Source organism: Muntiacus reevesi, chromosome 1, assembly GCF_963930625.1.
Source record: "Muntiacus reevesi chromosome 1, mMunRee1.1, whole genome shotgun sequence".
NCBI classification, from domain to species: Eukaryota; Metazoa; Chordata; class Mammalia; order Artiodactyla; family Cervidae; genus Muntiacus; species Muntiacus reevesi.
In genome coordinates this window covers 11,516,983-11,538,308 of record NC_089249.1, presented here as the reverse complement: position 1 = coordinate 11,538,308, position 21,326 = coordinate 11,516,983, and the positions used below count along the sequence as shown (strand labels likewise).

General features: G+C 38.7%; 1 protein-coding gene across 13 annotated transcripts in view; it reads right to left on the bottom strand.

The window, feature by feature from the left end:
• MYBPC1 (myosin binding protein C1) overlaps positions 1 to 21,326 on the bottom strand; it is a 95,433-nt gene that overhangs the window by 16,636 nt on the left and 57,471 nt on the right. For 10 of the 13 annotated variants that reach the window (XM_065937653.1, XM_065937663.1, XM_065937731.1 and 7 more), the window contains 9 exons: positions 20,993 to 21,126; positions 15,111 to 15,270; positions 13,173 to 13,277; positions 12,182 to 12,370; positions 11,195 to 11,329; positions 7,999 to 8,052; positions 6,681 to 6,848; positions 2,894 to 2,982; positions 34 to 229 (listed from right to left, as the gene is read on the bottom strand). In XM_065937653.1, coding sequence (XP_065793725.1) covers positions 34 to 229; positions 2,894 to 2,982; positions 6,681 to 6,848; positions 7,999 to 8,052; positions 11,195 to 11,329; positions 12,182 to 12,370; positions 13,173 to 13,277; positions 15,111 to 15,270; positions 20,993 to 21,126 — 1,230 coding nt within the window. The remainder of the gene's footprint in view (positions 1 to 33; positions 230 to 2,893; positions 2,983 to 6,680; positions 6,849 to 7,998; positions 8,053 to 11,194; positions 11,330 to 12,181; positions 12,371 to 13,172; positions 13,278 to 15,110; positions 15,271 to 20,992; positions 21,127 to 21,326) is intronic. The other 3 variants (XM_065937698.1, XM_065937741.1, XM_065937715.1) reach the window with 1 other exon arrangement.

Below are 21,326 nucleotides of genomic sequence, written 5' to 3'. Positions count from 1 at the left end.
ATAGAATATTCTAGTTTCATCCTCCAAACCTACCAATAACCCGGATATCGATGGATGCGGTTTCCACAAATTTTTCCACTTTGACCTGTAGATCATATTTCCCAGAATGGCTCCTCTCTGCTTTTCTGATAAATATGATTGTATCTGTCTCAGAGTTGCGAATGTTGATCTGATTCTTATCGATAGGTGCACCATCCTTTGTCCAAGTTAATTCTGGTCTTGGTTTTCCCTTAAAAAAGAAGACAAAAAGCAGAGGTGGAAGGGGATCAGATTGTCTCCAGATTTTTTCAGCATTAAAAAAATGGTCAGTGGCTTACCCCATCCTTGGCAAGACTGGAAAACTGTCTGGTGGTGGGCAGTTACAGCAGTATCGTAAGATTCACTATTGCCCATCCATTGCACTGGGTATGCAAGGCACTGTTAGGTACATGATATTTATGACTTCCTTTAATCTTCATTTCACAGTAAGTATCCTTATCTTCATTTATTTATTTTTGGATAAAGGTATCAGATGACTTGTACAAGGCCTTGCAGGTAAGTGCTGCAGCCTGGTCTTCCAGCCAGGTCTCTTCAGCTCCAAATCCTGTACATCCCAGCCTAATGGTTCAGAACATAGGCCCCAAGGCCCTAGAATCTGTATTTGGATCCTGACTCCACTGTCTGATAGCTGTGTGACTTTGGGCAAGTTACTTAAACTCTCTGCTTCAGTTTCCTAATCCGTAAAATGGGATGAAAGTAGTACCCATCTCACATTGTGGTTATCAAGACTGAAATTTTAAGCTTCTGCGCACTGCGTGTTTTGTTGATCATCTCCATATTAATGATTATTACTCCACTGTGCTGTGTTGCTCATTTTAGATTTGTCTGTAATTCTCTCTCTGATAACAGCTGAAACTATCTTTAAGAGCAGACTTTGAGTAATTATAATGTCATTCGAGGATGCGAGTTCTAGTTTACATTACAAAGGAACTTCGTAGGATTCCTGAGCCTCCAGGCTCACCCCCACAAGAACCAAGTGTCTGGTAAGGCACGGCCTTCCCAAGGGACCCTAATGTGGCTTGTTGATAGGTTCTGTTAAGGAATGTGAGAGACATATTTCAAACCCCTGCCCGCAGGCCTTGAGAAAATGGACAGGGTGCCCAGATGTACTAGTAGGAAGTTTAACAATATTGTTAAAGATAGGAAAATAGTTTCAGGTCTCATTTCCTTAAACTGCAATTTATTATTAACTACTAGGGGGGAAATTGAGTTCTCTGATAAAGCATGAAGTGAAAAAAGCACTGAATTTAGTGTCTGGAGACATAGACACTATTCATGCACTACTATTTTCTTGCTGGATGACTTTGGGCAAATCACTTAACTTCTCTGAATATCAGTTCCTTCCTTTCTCAAGGTAGGTAAGGAAATCTGCCATTCCTGCCTCTCACATGGGGCTCACATGAGGCTCACATGAGGTTTCAGAACTCTAGAGGCTACGTAAATATACAAACATGACATACTAGTTTCACCATCCCTCTCCTGGTAAATGACCAGCCCCTAGGGATGCCATACATACGAGGTCCCTGTTCTCACGCTCTTTCCTCCCCAAGACCCAGTGACAGAAGCTGAATACACTGCCTCCCTCTACAAGATCCAGAACTTGGATTAGGCCCAGTTGTCAACATGGTGTGGAGACTGAGGGTTAATTCAGCCCCGGTACAGAGCAGGGTCCTGGGTGCCTGCCTTGGCCAACTCCTAGTTTTACTTAAGGCTGTGGGAGGAGAGAAGTGGGAGGAGTCTTGCCAAGCCGTCTCCTTCCTCCTCCGCCATGTTTACGCTCACTTCCTCCTTGACTTCCGTTCTGACTTCACGTTCTGTGTATTTAGAAGATAACTTCTTCTACGGCTAGGCCCCAAGTGCAGTGAGAATGACCTGAACTGGCTGTCCCTTTAGGTTAATTTTCATGGGAGCCTGAGTTTGAAACAGCTGTGGGTGTATGTGTGTGTTCAAAAGTGTGCAGAGACCTAAATTTTAGTTCTAAGGCTGTCTGATATAAGAGTCACAAGCTAAATGTGACCGTTTAACCTAAAACTAAAGAAAATTAAAGAAAATTAAAAATTCCCCCATCACCCTAGTTCCTAGATGCTCTTTTTAAGTTAATAGCTTCATCTGGCTACTGGCTACCATACTGGACATTGCATTTACAGAATATGTCTATCGTCACAGAAAGTTCTATTGAACAGCATTGTCTAAGGCATAAAAGGAATCAAACGAGTAAGGAGGTAATGGTACAGTGTGTGTGTGTGTGTGTGTGTGTGTGTGTGTGTGTGTGTGAGAGAGAGAGAGAGAGAGAGAGTGCAAAAATGATTACTGTATGCAAAACCTGGTTAAACTTATAAACAACAGATTCTTCTTCAGGAGCAATGATTTAACAATATTCATATGCTTCAGTTAGTGACATGAAAATTTCAAACTTCAGTTATCCCTCATTGGAACCTGGGTAATTTGAGTGTGGTTTGGGGTAACTGTGGGAAGGAAGCACATGGTGTTTTCCTGCGTGTTACAGCAAGAACTTCACTTAAAAGGGAGATCGTTTTTACAGATGGATAGAACCAGAAAGATCTTTAAGCATTTCTTGTTTTGGTGTCTCCTCGGTATTTGCTCTCTGACCCACTATAGTCATTGAGCTTCGGACAAGATGAGGTCTCATTTGGAAAATCTATGACAGTTTTCTATATTTCTGTACTTCTAAAGCAGGAGATTGTTTAGTCATTCTCCCAATCTGGTCCATCATTTCCTACTTTTCCTCTGAGGAAATCTTCAATCGTGAATAACATAAATGCTGAAGTATCTCCTTTTACTCCTTAAACACCCCAGCACTGTAAAGAGAAAGTGAACAACCCTGAATTATTACCTGGAAAGGAATAACCAGATTGATGGCTTCTCCAACTCTGCGGATATAGGTTTGCTTCAGGTGCCTTGGGATGCGAATCTTTGGAGGCTCTGAGATAGAGTAGAAGAGCATAATTTTGTAGTTAGTACCATACACTGGAAGCACCCTTACATAAGCGGCGTACCTGGCACACACTCATCAGGATTTCCCTGTGCTTATGTCTCTGCAGTAAAATCTTAGGTGGGCCACTAATAGATTATATATGGTAACTTTGGTTCCAAATGTTACCTTCAAGAAGAGATGTTTTAACAGTTTGACTCAACAAAATTTACTCTTGACCTCTTTGATTTTCTGCAACTTCCTATTTTATTATGTGAGAACTGGACTATAAAGAAAGCTGAGTGCTGAAGAATTGATGGTTTTGAACTGTGGTGTTGGAGAAGACTCCTGAGAGTCCCTTGGACTGCAGGGAGATCCAACCAGTCCATCCTAAAGGAGATCAGTCCTGGGTGTTCATTGGAAGGACTGATGCTGAAGCTGAAACTCCAATACTTTGGCCACCTGATGTAAAGAGCTGACTCATTTGAAAAGACCCTGATACTGGGAAAGGTTGAAAGCAGGAGGAGAAGGGGACAACAGAGATGAGATGGCTGGATGGCATCACCAACTTGATGGACATGAGTTTGAGTAAACGCCGGGAGTTGGTGATGGACAGGGAGGCCTGGCGTGCTGCAGTCCATGGGGTCGCAAAGAGTCAGACACGACTGAGCGACTGAACTGAACTAACTGAAAGCAAACACTAAAGTTTCTCTTAGGGCCTTACGTATATTTTTCAGTTTCTAACAGTGAGTATATTCTCCAATGAACATTCGACAAAAGATCTACAGTCACCACATTAGCTGGTAGGAATGACCATTTTTTCTTACCAGAACATGATAATAATAAAATAGCTTTGTGCAGCCGAAACTAACACAACTTTGTAAAGCAACTGTACTCCAATAAAAAATATTTTTTAATAATTTAAAAAATTATAAAAAGTTTTAGTACCTAGCACTTGTCGCTTATGTAATTATGTTAGAACTTGATGGTAGCTTTCTCCCTCTACGGCTATGGTGAAGTATGTAACATGCAGCCCTAATCCACTGAATGTTGATATTCATTAAACACTGCAAAGATATTAGGACATGTGGATAGAAACCCATCAAAGGCAGAAGAAAGTCGAGGCTCATGGCTCACAGGGAAGAAGTGTCATTTGAGGGCTCAGTATGGAACGTAAATGCTTCTCATGAAGGGACCAACTTAACCCTCACAGCTACATTTATGGCAAAGGTATTCTTTTTATTTTATGATAAAGAAACTAAAGCCAACAGGGGTTTAAGTCATTTGCCCAAGGTGACACAGCCAGAATTAGAACCTGAAGTCAGCCTTGAGTACCTACACTCTGCTTAGACACACGGACTGCGGGGTCAGAGAGATCTGGGTTTGAGTTCTAGATCAGACAGTAGATCTGGTCTCAGCCTGCTCCACAAGATCTAGTTCACAGGATTGTTGTGAGGATTAAAAAGGTCATCTAGATAAAGCCTTTAGCATGCTGGCTGAGAATAGTAAGTGCTCAATAAACTCAGGAGATGATGGTGGTAGTAGTGGTGATCCTGAATGTTCCAGTTGGAAGAGAACTTGAGGGATCCTCTAACTCCCTAACTTCACAGAGTTAAGGAAACAGAGATTCAGCGAGGTTCCACAGCATACTAGACCATCATCATAATAAAAGCTAGCATACACCAAGAGCTTATTGTGTGGCAAGCATTTCATTGAGCAAATAACAGGGATTGATTCATTCAGCTCTCACAAGTTCTTGAGGTAGTAAGTCCTATTATTGTCTCCATTTTGCAGATGAAGAAATTAAGGCTCAGGAAAAGCAAGTCCCTTGCCTGAAACCACACAGTCAATAAATGAAAGAAACAGAACCCAGCTTTCATAGTCTCTCTCCAGAATCAACTAAGAAAATGTGCATTCTTCACACTTCTTTCCATCCATCCATCCCCTAACCTCCCAAAAGGTTTCAGGCAGTCACACCATAAGTCTGTGGCTCAGCATGGTCCAGATCTAGATGCTCAAGCTACTTTCCAATATTCTTTGCCCTAGAGCAGTGATGCTCAAACTTTTTGGTCTCTGTATCCCATTACACTCTTAAAAACAATTAAAGGAAGGTCCTGTAAAGCTTTTATTTATGTAAGTTGTATCTATCATATTAACCATATTAGAAATTAAAACCAGTAAATTTTGAAATATTTATATGCTTACTTGAAAACTAACAACATAAATATCATTTTAATGAAAACAACCATATTTACATTAACAAAAACTTGTGATATGAGCGGCGTTATTTTCTGTTTTGGCAATTCTCTTTATTGTCTGACTTTTAATCTATTGTAATATGTTGTTTTGCTTGAAGTGCTTGAAGAAAATTTGGCTTCACACAGAATATTTTAATAAAATTTTTCAGATAATTGTGGGTATTCCTTTTTGATTCTGTACTAAAACATGAATTGTAATTTCTTAAGGGTTAGCTACAGTGTGGAATCCAAAACCTTCTATGAACTTTTCATATTCTGTTACATTAAAGTCCATTGATCTACCTTTCATTTTGAATGTATCTAATCAGGCATGATTTTTAAACTTGCATTAGTCTTTTGGAAAATATAGCTTCACTGAATTATGTGGATCATTCAAATTTTGAAACACTCCATTCGTTATTCAGTATCAAAAAGTTGCATTTGCTAATATCACCACCTACTTTATCAGAAAAGATTTTAAGTATTAGAAAGCTGTCAAGTCAATAATGGTGGATACCAGTTTTCCAATTCTAATTTTTGCTTCGAAGATTAAATTTTTTCATGGGCAAATTGACAACAAATACTGTAAATTGTTTTTCTTGAAGTTACAGGTTCACTCCATTCATTTCCTAGAAAACATCTGCCAAATACCCAAACTTGACAAGCCAGAGTTTGTCACTCTGTCATTCTTTCAAGGAAGAATGGAGTTTCCTGGAATAGGGCACTAGTTTAGGCTCTTAACTCAGTTGCAGAAATACTTTTCCCTAGAGACAACAATTGTACTAGGGTACAGATCATAAAATCTTGACATATACTTTGCATTTCACTGTCACACATACAGGGAAAAAGTGTACTCAAGAACCAAGGTTTAAAAATGATTAAATGATTAATTTTTTATTACTAAATATTTAAATAATCATAGTAAATGATTATTAATGATTTTTATGCCTCATCAAGAACACTCTAAGGCCCATTTATTTTAATTGGGAGTGCACGGTGATAAAGAAGAAAAGACTGACCAGACAAGGTGGTAGCACGAATACGATCTGTGCTAAGGCACCAGCAGTTTTACACACCATTGCTTTTGCACCATCAGTGCAAAGGCCAAACATTGAAAAGGGAAAACAACACATTCATATTACTATGAAAATTATTTGACCTCACAGACTCATTGGAGCCATTGTTGCTGCTGTACGGATTGTTTGAACTGTTTCTTCCCTGTCTGTCTCCATTATAAAAAGGCAGCCCCATCAGATTTGGCTCATGCAATCTGGTGTACTTATCTGGTCCTAATACTAGGTTAAAACTGGGAGCTGACCTCTCACACTGCCTATAAAGGGCTATTTTGTCCATTTCTAACTCCCAGGAGATATTAATAAAGTATCAAAGGAGTGACAACAAAAGAGGAGGGTTTCAGAAAGAAAGCGGTTAAAAAAACATGGAGACAAAATTTTGAAAGCCTCGCCACCTACCTATGATTTCCTTCACAAGGATGGGCTGAGAGTAGTACTTGGGCTCGCTGGCGCCGGCGGCATTCACAGCCTTCACACGCACAAAGATCCTTGAATCGGTCGGCAGACCTGTGATGGTGAACTTGGTCTTGTCGATCAGTTCCGTATTTGCAACTATCCAGTCGTCAGCTAAAATCCATTAAGGAAAAAAGAAAAGAAAAATAACAGTTAGTGAAAGAAATCATCTTGTTAAACAACTGACTCCAAATTAGTATTTTATTCTAAATTAGATCATTTTGAGGGAATATGACTTTGGTCTGAACTCAAGACTACATGGCTGGGCTTTTATCATATTTAAATGAAAAATGGCCTAGAATGGCTAAGGTAAAAATCAGGAATGATAATTAGATTCTGCTATTACTAAAAAGTCTCTTATGCACGATACTAGGGTATCCTGAATGACAGTGACTGTTCCAGGAATTTTGTAGTAGCTTATTCTAATTTGGTTTCACAGTATACATTTTTTACAATTGATATAACCATGATAGTTATCTATCAATATACATTAAAGTTCAGGGGAAAAGGAAAATGCTATTCTTATGAATGAGAGACACTGACCTTTATAGTCATACGATCTCTCCATTTTATCCTGGCAGGCTTATTACTATAAGACAATAGTATGGCCACGGGAAGTCGGAAGTAAAGTGAAGTGACGTGAAAGTCGCTCAGTTGTGTCTGACTCTTTGCCACCTCATGGACTGTAGCCTGCCAAGCTCCTCTGTCCACAGAATTCTCCAGGCAAGAACACTGGAGTGGGTTAGCCATTCTCTTCTCCAGGGGATCCTCCCAACCCAGAGATCAAACCCAGGTGTCCTGCATTGCAGGTGGATTCTTCACCGTCTGTCACCAGGGAAGCCCATGGGAAGTTGGATTATGCCTCCAGTTATATAGAAAAGAAGCTTCATCATAGTAAAGAGGAAACACAGCTCAAGAGCCAAGACCTCATAAAGAACTGGCATAATCTTTCACTTCAGTCAAAAGTTCTGATTTTTTAAAATGCTTTTGGTAGCTTTGTCTATAACATCAAGAAAATTTAAACCCAGCATCCAGGTTTTACAAACATTTCAAGTTCTAAAAGTTTATATGCATTATTATGCCCACGGGGGGAAAACAAGAAAGAAGAAGGCTCGGTTCCCACATTATTAACTCACGGCCCAGCCTCCCCCTCCATCTCTAAGGGCTTTTTGTGTGTGGGTGTACTTCATGCTTGGTCTTGGAACATTCCCAGAAACTTTATCATATAGTAAGAAACTTGGAGAGCTTTCAGAGAATACTTTACCTGGTAGATCAAATGCAGCCTCCCCATTTTCATCAGACTGTTTTGCTGATGTACCTTTGAGAATCCGTCATTAAAATTAATTAAAGACACCCACTTTCACACCAGAAGAATATCGTATCAGTAGTCAGCATTCTCTGTTAGTAAAGTGTGCAAAGTATGCAAAGATATTTGTCTTCAGAACAGTGACGGAAGAGACCAGACACGTTAGAGGAGGGGGGAGTCCTCAGGAGAGGCACAGCCTGCTCTGTCCAGACTGTGGTTTTTTATCCTGAGGCACCTGCCACAGAGAAGAGGAGGAGAAAGCAGGCTGGGACACCTCCAGCTCTGGGAGCAAGAAGTAGAGAAGAACAAAGCAAGACCCTGCAGACAAAAGCGGAACAGGGCCTAGACTCCATAGGGGGGCCGTCCACAGTGGAACAGTCTCCCTTGCTCCTGTCCCTGCCGCCTCAGCCGGGGAGGGTCCGGTGGGTCCTCAGGGAACATAGTCCTCCCTCTGTGGGGCTCACACATCAGAGTCTGGGAGTGAGGGCACTTGAGATAAGGGCAACCTTGTCTTACCAGGAACTGGAAGTGTTCTCCATGAAAATAGAAACCGCCCCAGCAGCCCAGGAGGCAGCCCCTGGTTGTCATGACAACAGGTTCTTGGTCTAGCAACAAATTAAGCTGTCCTGGGTTCCTGCATTCCACACAGGTGGAGGATGCTCCTGGCTCACAGAGTCGTTATGGGTGCTCCCCCAATGGTTCGGAATGATGACCATCTAGGTTATTAGGAAGGGAGCAGGGGGATGGGGATTCTTCTTTCTCTTATTTCAACAATTCTAGGAGTATCTGAGAAGGAGCAGCAAGCCAGAATATCCTGGTGGCTAGGCGGGCACGTGAATGATACAAATTACTCAGGACTTTGAAAAAGAGAAACACCTTGAAGTCAATGGTCGGTTTGGGAGCTACCATGTTGATATTTCATAATGAAGAGACAACTGATGAGAATGTGAAGCAGGAGACTGAGAAAACATGCACGAACGAGTGAAGAACTAGGAGAGAAGAAAATTTCAAGAGGAAACAGGACAAAGCAAGATCAGAGAGAAACAAAAACATCTTTTCACGTTGGAACGACTTGAGGGAAACAGAAAGAAATTGGTGTCCGGGGGTTGGGAAAGGAATGTGCAAGTTATTTGATACATGAGGAAAAGTTTTCAGGAAGAAAAGGAAGAACCAGGGTGAAGGAAGAAAAAGAAGAGTAAAATGGTGCAGGCATTACAAAATAAAATAAAAACCAAGAGAAAGACAGAGTCCAAACCAACACACGATCTTATAAAAGAAAGAGTTCTCTTACAGAATAAAACCTGACGTATCTAAAAGCATCAAACACTACAGAAATTAGTCTGGAGGACAACAGCCATTAAAAGAGAATGGAGAATAGGGCAGCCACAGAGAGGAAGTAAGAAAAGACTGCAAGAAGAAAGATATACACGTTATGAAAGAACTTCCATAGAAAGCTAATTCCAACACGTTATGTGGCAAAATATGTACATAATAATGACTGTGTACATATATATATGTATAGGGGTATACATATATATCTACACAGACCACACACAAAATTATGTAAAATACACTTCGTTGTATTTTATCTAAGGTGGGTAACATCAAAATGACAGCCATCTATCATTTTGCTGTATCTTCTTACTTTTTAAACCTATCAGAAAGAAAAGAGTAAAGAATTTGCTCTGTTTCATACATACACAAAAGGTTCACATTCAGCAGCCCCATCACATAGAAGACTGGGAAAGTCTGCCAGCAGGGCAGTATAAATAGCAGAGAGGAGGGCTCGGGGGGTGTTCCCAACAGGTGGAGGGGAATGGAATGGGAACAAACCATACTCTGAAGTACTCAAGATTTTATTTGTTGCCTGAGTGACAATGCCCCCTCCCACACTGAGATAACTCTGGGAACTGTTTTCTAATTCCCCCCATTGTTGTTTTGGTTAGTGGATTTCTAAGCCCTGGAAAAATCAAGCACAGTGCTCTGTAAGTGAGTGCATGTGAATGGAATGGAGTGTTACCAAGATTCTCTATTTCCCCTTTCTCTTCTACCCTCCCGACCAACTCAGCTTATTTCCACAGGTGCTCCCATCCAGAGGCCTGGGGCTTCTTTTTCAGCAGTCTGCCTCTTCAGAGAAGTTTCTTCTTCATAGACGTTTTCCTTCTGTTCACACTCCTGTTTTCTCAGATGTGCTCTGGAGTCTCTCTTTTATTCATGTAAGAGTCATGTTAAAGTTGTGGGTCCAAAAAATTTCCTTAGAGGCTATCCTGGCCTCTCATCTGTCAAGATTTGAACAAGTTTTCCAGGTGGACTGTTTACCTACCATCATCTAGAATGGAGCCTGAGTTTAGAGCTAGGGCAGTATTATTCACCCATCTCCAAATCATGACAAGTAGGAAATAAAAAAATACAAGAGGCTTTTAGTGAACTGTACTTTTTTGTTTGGTTTTAGATATACTCTGGCCCATCTTTTCTTGTGTCATTTTCTATTTTTATTACTGCTATCAGCAAGAGGGTTTTTTTTTTTTTGTCAGCTTCTCTTCACCTCCTAAATATAAGCCATTAAACCATTAAAATTTTATATGCTCATGTCCTGAGACAAATTACTGCCATTTGTCAAATCTATTTCTTACACCTTCTGGTGAAGATTCTTTACTGATTCTTTAAAACACTGAAAGTTGTTCTTGATTATTCTTTTTATTTTCCTGGAAGAAGGCAGGAATTGATCACCAAACAGTCAAATATATAATCTCTCCTTACCTAGAAACAGGTAGCTCGGCTGATAACTGACCTCTGCTCAATATAGAGTTTAGCATTTCCAATTTGCTTTATCCTAGCGAGACTTTTATTTTGCTTTGGCACATTTTAATTCCACCAATTCAAGAAGAAGGCATCCCGGAAGTTTGGTTAGAATCCCTCCTCCTATGTCCTACATCTATCGTGTGATCAGATCTGAGAGCCCATCTGGATATTTTGGAGAGCTCCAATGATTAATACCAATGAAGGGCTGAATTCTTATCCATCACAGAAGGATGACCTTTGGCTTGTCATTTTCAGTAGGCAGGAGAAGAATTCCCAAGACAGAAACAAAAGAAAGAGGGGCATATCTCACCTATTGGCGACGGTATTCGTTTGAATTATGAGCTGTACTTACTTCCTTCAAAGCAATACTCTAGCACATAGCCATCTAAACCTGCTGCGCCAATCTGGTCTGGGGGCCGCCACTTCATGGTGACCGTGGTGTCCGTCACCGAGTCAACGGTCAGGAGAGTAGGAGGGCTGGTAACAGCTTTAGAGATAAGAAAGGCAGAAAAAGCCGGAACTATAAACTACAGAATGATGGCACAGGAACTGCGGTAAAATGGACTAGGATACAAATAAAAATGCACACAGAAGCCCCCACATCTTCATAAAACTCAGCGAAGACTTCTTGAGTTTACGCTGTATATATGGCCAGATCTGCCAGGCATGAAAAATATTTCAGGAATGCGGCCACACTTGCCCTCCACTTGGGAGGTTGGTGTGGGATTCTGGGAGGCCCAAGGCATTGAAAAAAGTCAGTTTGAGATCTAATGATCTAGCGTAGATTTCCCACAACTTTTTAATTTTCAAGTGCAAACTCTTCTTTCTATTGAAAATAACACTTCTCTTCCATAAAATGGTAGAGACATCTTATCTCTTTCTTTGCCTTTACTGAATTGACTTTTTTGGTTCATAGATATCATTTAAAGTGTGACTGTAAAGCAAAGAGACTAGCTTTCAAGTGTGCTAGGTTGAATAGATCTCAATTTGTTTTAGTTATAGTGTCTATACTAAGGTGCCGGCTTATACTTTCAAAAGGTCAAACGAGGGTAGTCATGTGTCAACAGGCTCAACTATGTTTCCAGGGAGGAGGGGCAACAGAGCCACCCACAGCTGTCTTTGGAATTCCAGTAACAAATTCCAGGCCTACATTATGAAGGCATTCAACTCTATCACACTGTTTGTAATTTCTTAGACAATTGTCCCTAACAATTTCTAGTTTCTGGCTCTGGCACCACTCCAAGAAGCTTCTAGGTCTGGTTCAGTTAGAAGTCAGAAGACAGCAGTCACAACCTGGGGCAATGATTTTCATGACAAAGACACATCTCTCTTGACTCACCCAATGGAACAAAAGGCTTGGAGGGCATACTGGGCTTAGAGATGCCAACAGCATTGACGGCAAAGATGCGGACCTCGTAGGCCACACCTTCAATCATCTTCTTGGGCTCAAAGGTTGTTTCTTTGCAGAGATCGAAATTCAGCCTCATCCATCTGGAGCTTTGTTTCTTTTTCCTCTCGATGAAATACCCTGAAGGGGACACAAAATGGAAACAGGTTTTTCCTTGGCCTCCAAAAGTAAACTTTGTCAAATATTAGAATTCTCAAAAATTCTCAGTACTCTAAGTGAAAAAGTCATACACGTATTTTCAACTCATCTTATTCCATCAGTTGTTTGAGAGAGATTATAAGGAATACAAATATTAACATCATGGGATATAGACAAAAATAAAAACACTAGAAAAAAGTTAAAGGGGTGCTAGGAAGAGAAGAGGAAAAAGTAGACCACAGATATGCAGGCCATAGAAATTTGTACAGTGACTTTGAGTCCCAGCAATGTAAGTAAGAAGGGGGAAATAACCCGTTTTGTAAGTTTCATTATTAGCAAGGAGAAAAATGTTCTTGTTCCATGGGGGAAGTAAATTCTTCTAAATATTTAACCCTTAATGAAACTGCTTCATAGACATAATTCTCTGGAACAGGGCATTTACTGACCAGAACAAAGTTAGACTTATGGTTATTTCAAAATTAGATATTGAATAGAAATGTCAAAAATGAGGACAGGAAGTAAGATGATATTCATCAGAGCTATTTAAATCTCAAGTACTTAAAGGACAGACATCCCCAAATATATTTTAATTTGCATGGATATTTAAAGATTTTCTTCCAAATTCAGTATTTTATTTTATTTTTTTAACCTTTCAATTTATTTATTTTTATTAATTAAAAATAAATAAATAAATTCAGCATTTTAAAATGTGTTCTGTGCTAATGTGCATAAAGAGCACATCAACTCCATTGGCCATTCCACAGATGAACCAACATGCAGTTACCTAAGATTGGGGACCCTCCATCATAGACAGGAGGCTCCCAGGTCATGATGCACCAATCGTCTCCCACATCTGTCACATTTGGTGCCACTGGAGGATCAGGGATATCTGTAACATACAAACAAATAGAATAAAATAAAATAAAATTGACCAAAAGCACAAAGAAAAACATTCATTGGAAAATATGTTTTAGGGTAATAATCACAGAAGCAATGCTATTTCTGATTATTTTTCCATGTTTACTGAAATACACTGCCTAACTAGGCATAAGGTCCTATTCCCTATGAAATCAGGGAAGGTGAGCCCAATACAAATACAAATGATGTCTCCAAATCCTTTAAGTTAGTGTCACGGTATAGGACCACATGAAATCCAAGACTCTTGTTGTTTGTCTTGAAAATGGTAACTAAGAAATTAAATTACTGTCTAAATATTGGTTGGGATTTTGTTTCTTAACTACAAAGTGAACTTCCAGCAGAACTAAGTCAAAAATTAAGTATTGTACATTTTACATCAGTTGGAAAATTCAAGATATTGACTGGTAGAAATCCAAGTCAAAAATGGCAAGTTAGGGACTTCCCAGGTGGTCTAGGGCTTAAGAATCCACTTAGCAATGCAGGAGATACAGGTTCAACACCTGCTCAGGGAACCACGATCCTGCAGTCCTAGGAGAAACCAAGCCTGTGTGCCGCAACTACTGAGTCCACATGTCACAACTAGAGTCCATCCAACCCCAACGAAAGACCATAACTAGAGTCCATCCAAACCCAACGAAAGACCGTAACTAGAGTCCATCCAACCACAATGAAAGGCCGTGCAAGATGCAACGAAGATCTGGCACGCCGCAGCAAAGACCCGACGCAGCCAAATAAATAAATTTTTAAAAAACGTCAAGTTACCATGTCTTCTATAGTTCAATATGTAATAAAATGACCTTAGCTTTGGGTCAATTTGAAATATGTTTCTTGAGGGAAAACTAAAATGGAATGAAGAAATCAAGAGATCTTGGTCTATCAGGAATCTGCTAGACTCATTTCACTTGGTTTTGGGGTCTGGAAAAAAGTATTTAGAAAGTCATCTAAGAACCAAGGCAGGTCTTATTCCTCTATGTGGAGTCCTGCCCCAAGGCCACAGGTGCTAGGCCTTGCACCAAGGCCACAGAAGTGGAGCCCAGAACCAAGGTCACCGCTGGAACTGACTGAGCCCCTTTGTAACCAGTGCCAAACGCCACCCTGATCCTTAACTGTCAGCAGACTTCCTGATCCCAAATGAAGCTAAAGTGCCCACTCTGGTAGTCACCCTATGGCGACCTAACCAATCACCTAATGCCAACCGTCTAGCAGGAATCTGCTTTGTCTTGAGGCTTATAAAAATTGGCTACTAACCCAAAAAAGCATTGACTCTCCCTGGTCTGCCAGGAGGTTAGCCCACTGCACTTGCAGTGCCCCCATAATCTCTGCTCTTTGTTCTTAATAAACTCACTCCCTTCTGAAAAGCTGTTTCTGGAAATTCTTTGCCAACCTGCGCTTACACTGCCTCGGCACTCTACAATGAATGTGATGCCGGAAATTATTCAACAATTGTGTGTCCGCGACTGTGGAAGACACTGAAGGGAATGTGACTGAGAGAACTTGGTCAGTAACCCCAAAGTCTAACTTTAGCTATTCCTTCTTGCAACTAGTCCTCTAGGCAAGAAAAGAGATGAGAAAGGGGAAAAAGGGAAGGAAAAGGAAGAAAAGAGGAGAAAGAAAAGAAAAAGAAAGACATATAAAGAAGTGGCAGAGGCAGAGAAAGAAAGGCAGTGGTTTATAAACTACAGCTATAGTGCAAGTTTCTCTGTCGGCTACCCAGAAAAGCTGAGACAACCAAAAGCTCGGAGAGTCTACCTAGGATCTAAGCACATCAGCTTGATTCTAGAAGTTTGTTGACATGAGGACTTACCCACAACTTTAATCTTGATGCTTGCATGTGCTTCCCCGGCTTCATTTTTCAGATTTATGTGGTAAACACCAGAATCATCTTTTTCTGCTATGTCAATAACAAGAGTGGTGCTGTCAGGGTAATTTTCAGCTCTTATCCGGCCGCTGCCCTCCATAATAGCCTAGGGAAAAAGGAAACGCAATGTGGTATGACCTGTGCAAACAATAAGGACACCTCGCGTGCCTGGGCACGTAAGCTGGAAATGGTGCTAATGCCTGAAATGCAAGTTCCTAGTTTTATCCTCGACCAGCTCTAAGGACAAATGTATTGTCATCCCATTTCACACATCAGAAAATTATGGCCCAAGGCTGCCATAATTATGCCAAGAAAGTTATGAACTGGGATCTGACTCCCAAGTTCACTATCAGTTAACTCCTTAAAAAGAGGAAGTTGGAGGACCAAAAATATAAGCACAAAACAGTCATTCTAGGAGAAGAGTTTCTTTGTACATTAAACTAGAAATATTTAAGCTCATATCAGAAACTAAATAATGATTTGTTCACTTCTTTAAATGTTTTGAAGTTTTTTAAATACTGAAAGGGGTTGAAGAAGGACACAGTGGCAATTTTCCAATTTGATTTTTCCCTTCCAGTGGGACATGAAAGAATGAACATCTAATTGCTAAAGTAAAGACAGAAGGAAGCTGAGACTTCTATTATATTTTCTTTCTTTTCTCCTTCTTCCCCCTTTCCCCTTCTTATTTTCCTTCATTTCTCCCCTTCCTTCTTTCTCACACCAGAAATTTAAAGCAACATTACATTTTTCTGATTCCCAGGTCATATCTTCCATGCAACAATGGGCAGCCAATACACAAAGAGGAAAAGCAGAGAAGGTACAGGCAGTTTAGAACCTGGGTAATTTGCCACTAACTATTGTCACCTCTACTCTTTAGGGTCTGGATTAGGACTTACAAATCTTCAATAACATAAGATTGTTACAACAGTAAGAATATTTGAAGTGGTTTTCATGATTCTTATTTTATGACAAAACAAAATATCCTCATTTTAGCCAAATCCTTACTTTAAGATTGTAAAAGATGTTCTGCTCTTTTTTCTAATGTGAAAAGAAAAATGATTTACTTAGGGCAGTGTTATATTATCCACTTCATATTTCTGTATTTTATTTTGTTCATTGTGCTATAATTTACATAGAGTAAAATTCATAGCTTTTAGATATATAGTGCATGAATTTTGACAAATTTCTGTGATTCTGTAACCAGTGCCATAATCAAGATACAGACTATTTCCATCACTTCCCACAGTGTCCCCACCCTCCTTGGCATTCAGCCCACTAAACCCTGGTCTCTTCAATCACTGGTCTGTTATTTGCTACTTTAGTTTCCTCTTTTCCAGAATGTCAAATAAATGGAGTCAAATACTTCAAGTGAAACTTTTTAGATTGATCCATCTTGCTGCATATATTATGAGCACATTTCTTTTAATTACTGTGCAGTTTGTGAAGTAATTGGCCTCCAACTAATAAAATAAAATTAAAAAAAATAATAATTACTGTGCAGTTTTCCATTGCATATTCCATGTGCAGTTGGTTTATGTATGTACAAACTATATCCTTATACAACAGAACTTTTGAGTCATTTCCAGGTTTTGACAATTATAAATAAATCTGCTATAAACATTCCTGAACAGGTTTTTACGTGGACACGTGTTTAATTTCTTTGGAGAAAATACCTAGGGATAGCTTTGTAGTTGTATGGAAGTATATGTTTATATTAAAAATATATCAAACTCTTTTCCAAACTGGATGGACCATTTTGCATTCCGACCAGCAACGTATGAGACTTTCATTGTTCCATATCCTTGCCATTATTTGGTATTGTCAGGTGTTTTTTTTTAACGGTTTCTTAAAATGGTACCGTTTCTTTCACTGAGCATAATTATTTTGAGACTCATCCAAGTTATTGCACTGTATCACAAATCTATTCCTTTTTATTGCTGAGTATTATTCCCTTGTATGAATTTTGTTTATCCATTCACTCATTGATGGAATCTGCATTTTTCTCAGCTTTTGAATATTACAAATAGGGCTACCTTGACTATTTGTACTAGCAGGGTTGTTTTTTTGTGTGTGTGGCTTATATTGGATTTTAATAGAAAACCCTGAATGAAATTTTTGGCCAAACCAATACATCAATGATTATGTCAACTGTAAATAAGGACAGTTCTACTTGTTCCTTTCCAAAATGTATGTCTTTTACTTCTTTTTCTTGTTTGATTGCCCTGGCTATAACCTTCAGTGCAATGTTGAATAGAAGTGATAAGAGTGAACATCTTTCTCTTCTTTCTGATCTTAGAGGAAAAGCATTCAATCTTTCACCATTACATAGGATGATAGGACTGTTGTAGGATTTTCAAGGATGTCTTTCATCATGTTGAGGAAGTTCCTTTCATGTTCTGGTTTTCTTTTTTACTAGAAATGAGTGTTCAATTTTGTCAAATGTTTTTCTGTGTCTATTGAGATGAGGTCACATTCTTTCTCTGGTTTGTTAATATGGTGAATTATATTTATTTTAAAATGCTAAACCCACTTTTGCATTCCTGGGATAAGCCACCTGTGGATATAACACATTGTTCCTTTTATGTACTTTTGGATTTGATTTGCTAGATTCTGTTTAGAACTTTTTTGTTCTATGTTTAGGAGTGATACTGATCTGTAGTTTTCTCTTTCTGTAATGTCTTTTTCTGGTTTTTCTGTAAGGATAATATTAGCCTTCAAGAATGTGTTGAGAAATATTCCTATCTTCTTTTCTTCAATTTTTTTCTAGAAGTCTATATTAAATTTATATTACTTCTTTATTAAACATTTGGTGGAACTATCCAATAAAGCCATCTACGTGTGGAATTTTCTTTGTGAAACATTTTAAACTACAAATTCCATTTCTTTAATACATATAGGGATGTTCAGTACTGATTTAGTCATATTTCACAAATTCTGATATATAGTATGTTCATAAATATTTTCTGGAATAAGAAATGGCAACCTGCTCCAGTATTCTTGCCTGGAAAACTCCATGGACAGAGGAGCCTGGTAAACAGTTAGAAGCAACTGACCACAAAAATACTGTCTGATTTTCCTTGTAATTTCTTCTTTGATCTATGAATTATGTTTTTTTCTTTTTTTTTTTTTAAAAAACAGAAGCTACTTAGCTTCTAAATATTTAGAAATTTTACAAATCTTTCTGTTATTGTTTTCTAATTAATTCCATTGTGGTCAAAGAATATACTTTGCATGACCTGAGTCCTTTTACATTTATTGAGACTTATTTATGGCCTATTTTGGTAAATTTCTTGTGCATTTTAGAATAATGCCCATTCTGCTTTGTTTAATGGAGTGTTCTATAAATGTCAACTACATCAAGCTGGTGGATAGTATTTCTTAAACCTTGTGTATCTTCACTGATTGCCTGTCTTGTTCTATCAACTATGGAGAAAAAAGTATTAAAATCTCCAACTTAACCATTTTTCTTTGTGATTCTATCATCTTGGTGGCTGTTTTTATTTGTCCCATTTGTTCTTTCTGCCTCTTTTTTTTTTTTGCCTTCTTTCAGATTCATTAAATATGTTTCCATGATTCTATTTTATGTTCTGTGTTGGCCTATTAGCTATAACTGTTTGTTTTATTATTTTAGTGGTTCCTTTAGGGTTTATAGTATAGTCTACCTTTATGTGGTATTATTATATGTTTAGCAAAAGAAATTTACAACAGCATACATCCATTTCACTCCTTCTAATCCTTACTTCTGTTTCTCCCCTCCTGGTCTTATGTTTTCATTTTTCATAAACTTTACTTACACTAATGTTTAAAGCTCCACAATGCATAATTATTATTTTTGTTTAAGTCAACCAATTATCTTTTAAGATTTAAATAATAAGAAAAATTCTTAAATGTTTATCCATGTAGGTACCATTGCTGGCGCTCTTAGTTCCTTTGAGAAAATGCTTTCATCTTGGTATCACTTCCTTCTTTAACATAATATTCATTTATTTTTAGCTCCGCTGAGCCTTGCTGCTCAAGCTTTTTCTCTGTTTGTGGTGATGGAGGCTACCCTTTAGTTGCAGTGTGTGGGCTTCTCATTGCAGTGGCTTCTCCTGTCGCGGAGCTTGGGTTCTAGGGCCTGGGCTTCAGTAGTTGTGGTGGATGGGCTTAGTAGCGCTGCGGCGTGTGGGATATTCCCAGATCAGGGATGGAACCCATGTCTCCTGCAATGGCGGGCAGACTCTACCACTGGGCCACCAGGGAAGCCCATCATCACTTCATTTTGACTTAAGGACTTCTTTAAGCATTTCTTACACTGCAAGTCTGCTGGAGATTACTTCTTTCAGTTTTTGTATATCTGAAAATAACTTTACTTTGCCTTTGTTTCTGAAAATTATTTCTACTGAGTATAGAATTCTAGGTGACTGTTTTTCCCCCCTTTAAATGTTGATCCACTGTCTTCTCACTTGCTTTGCTTCCAGAGAGATTAGCTGTCATCCTAGTCTTTGTTCCTATAGATTTAATGTGACCTTTTTCTCTGTCTCCTTTTAAGATTGTTTTCTTAACCACAGGTTTTGAGCAATTTGATTATGATGGTGTAAATTTCTTAATGTTCCTTGTGCTTGGATTTTATTGAACTTCTTGGATCTGAGATTTTATAGTTTTTATCAATTTGAAAAATTTGGGGCCATTAATTCTTTATAAATTTTTATGTCCTACTCTTTGGGGACTCCAATTACACATAGATTTGACTTCTTGAAGTTGTTCCATAGCTTAACAAAGCTCTTTTTTTTTCTCTCCAAAAAACAGAAAAGGAGGAAACAGTCTCCAACTTCCTTAAAAAACAAATTGCTTTTGTAGAGCAGCTTTGAGTTCCCTGCAAAATTGAATGGAAACGTACAAAGAGTTCTCATATAATCCCTGTTTCCACACATACACAAACTTTCCCACTATTGACACCCCCACCAGAGTAGGTACATTTGTTACAATGAATGAACCTATAGTGATACAAGGTTATAATTGAAAATCTATTGTTTACATAGACTCTTCCTGTTGTACATTTTATGGGTTTTGAAAAACCTACAATGTCATATGGGTTATGTGGGTCATAATGTCATGTGGATCATAATGTCATGATGTCAATGTTATAATGACAGGTATCCATAATTATAGTACTATGTGGAATAGTTTTACTGCCCCTAAAACATTTAATATAGGAAGCCACAGAATCACACTTGAGCTGGCTCCAATTGACCACTCCAGTCTTATTGATTATTCTCCTTACTCACTCTGTCCTGGCCACACTGGCTTTCTTTTTATTCCTCCAGAAGGTCAAGCGCATTTTCTCTTGTTCTTTGCTCTTGCATTGACATCATCTGGAAATTTCTTTGCTCTTATATCCACATAATGGTTCCCTGTTGTCATTCATAGAGGCTGTAGACTCTCCATGCAGTCGCTTACTAATCATATTACCTTGGTTTTTTTTTTTTTTTAATCTTCATAGCACTGATTACTATCCAAAGGGACTTTATTTATTTAATAATTCATTATCTATATCTCTTCCACTCCATTCTCTGATACCCATTAGAAGGAAAGATAGAATCTCATTCACGGCACATAATAACACTCATTTGCATATGTTCACATAGTAGGTAGTCAGAAATATGAAAAGCAAATGAACAACTATTATATTTGCCTAAAAATCCGTGATCTTTATTTGCTAAAGTAATTATAACTTTGCCATACATTTATTTGCTGCCTTCTTTCATCTGACTTATGGAAGGAAGGGAGTAGGGTGTGTGTGTGTGTATGTGTGTGTGTGTGTGTGTGTTTGTGTGTGTAGAACAAACCTTATCTGCTCGGCTCCAGATGGCTTTAGGAGGTGGCTCCCCACTGATGGGAATCTCTAGACGAAGCTTATTTCCTGCAATTACTGTCACTGTATTGTCAGCATCAAGACCATCCAGGTTGATCTTAGGTGGATCTAGAATATGAAACATGGCCTTTGTTATCAGACATTTATTTCCACGTGATTATATGGGTTAGGTCTTGTCTAGTGTTAAACATTGGTAATAACCAATATTTTATTTGGTCAAAAAGGATATAAGAGGAGTCAAAGCAGTCGGTACCAGTACCTTGCAAAACTATTTCATTGTTAAGATCTCTTAAGAATCAACTATTAAC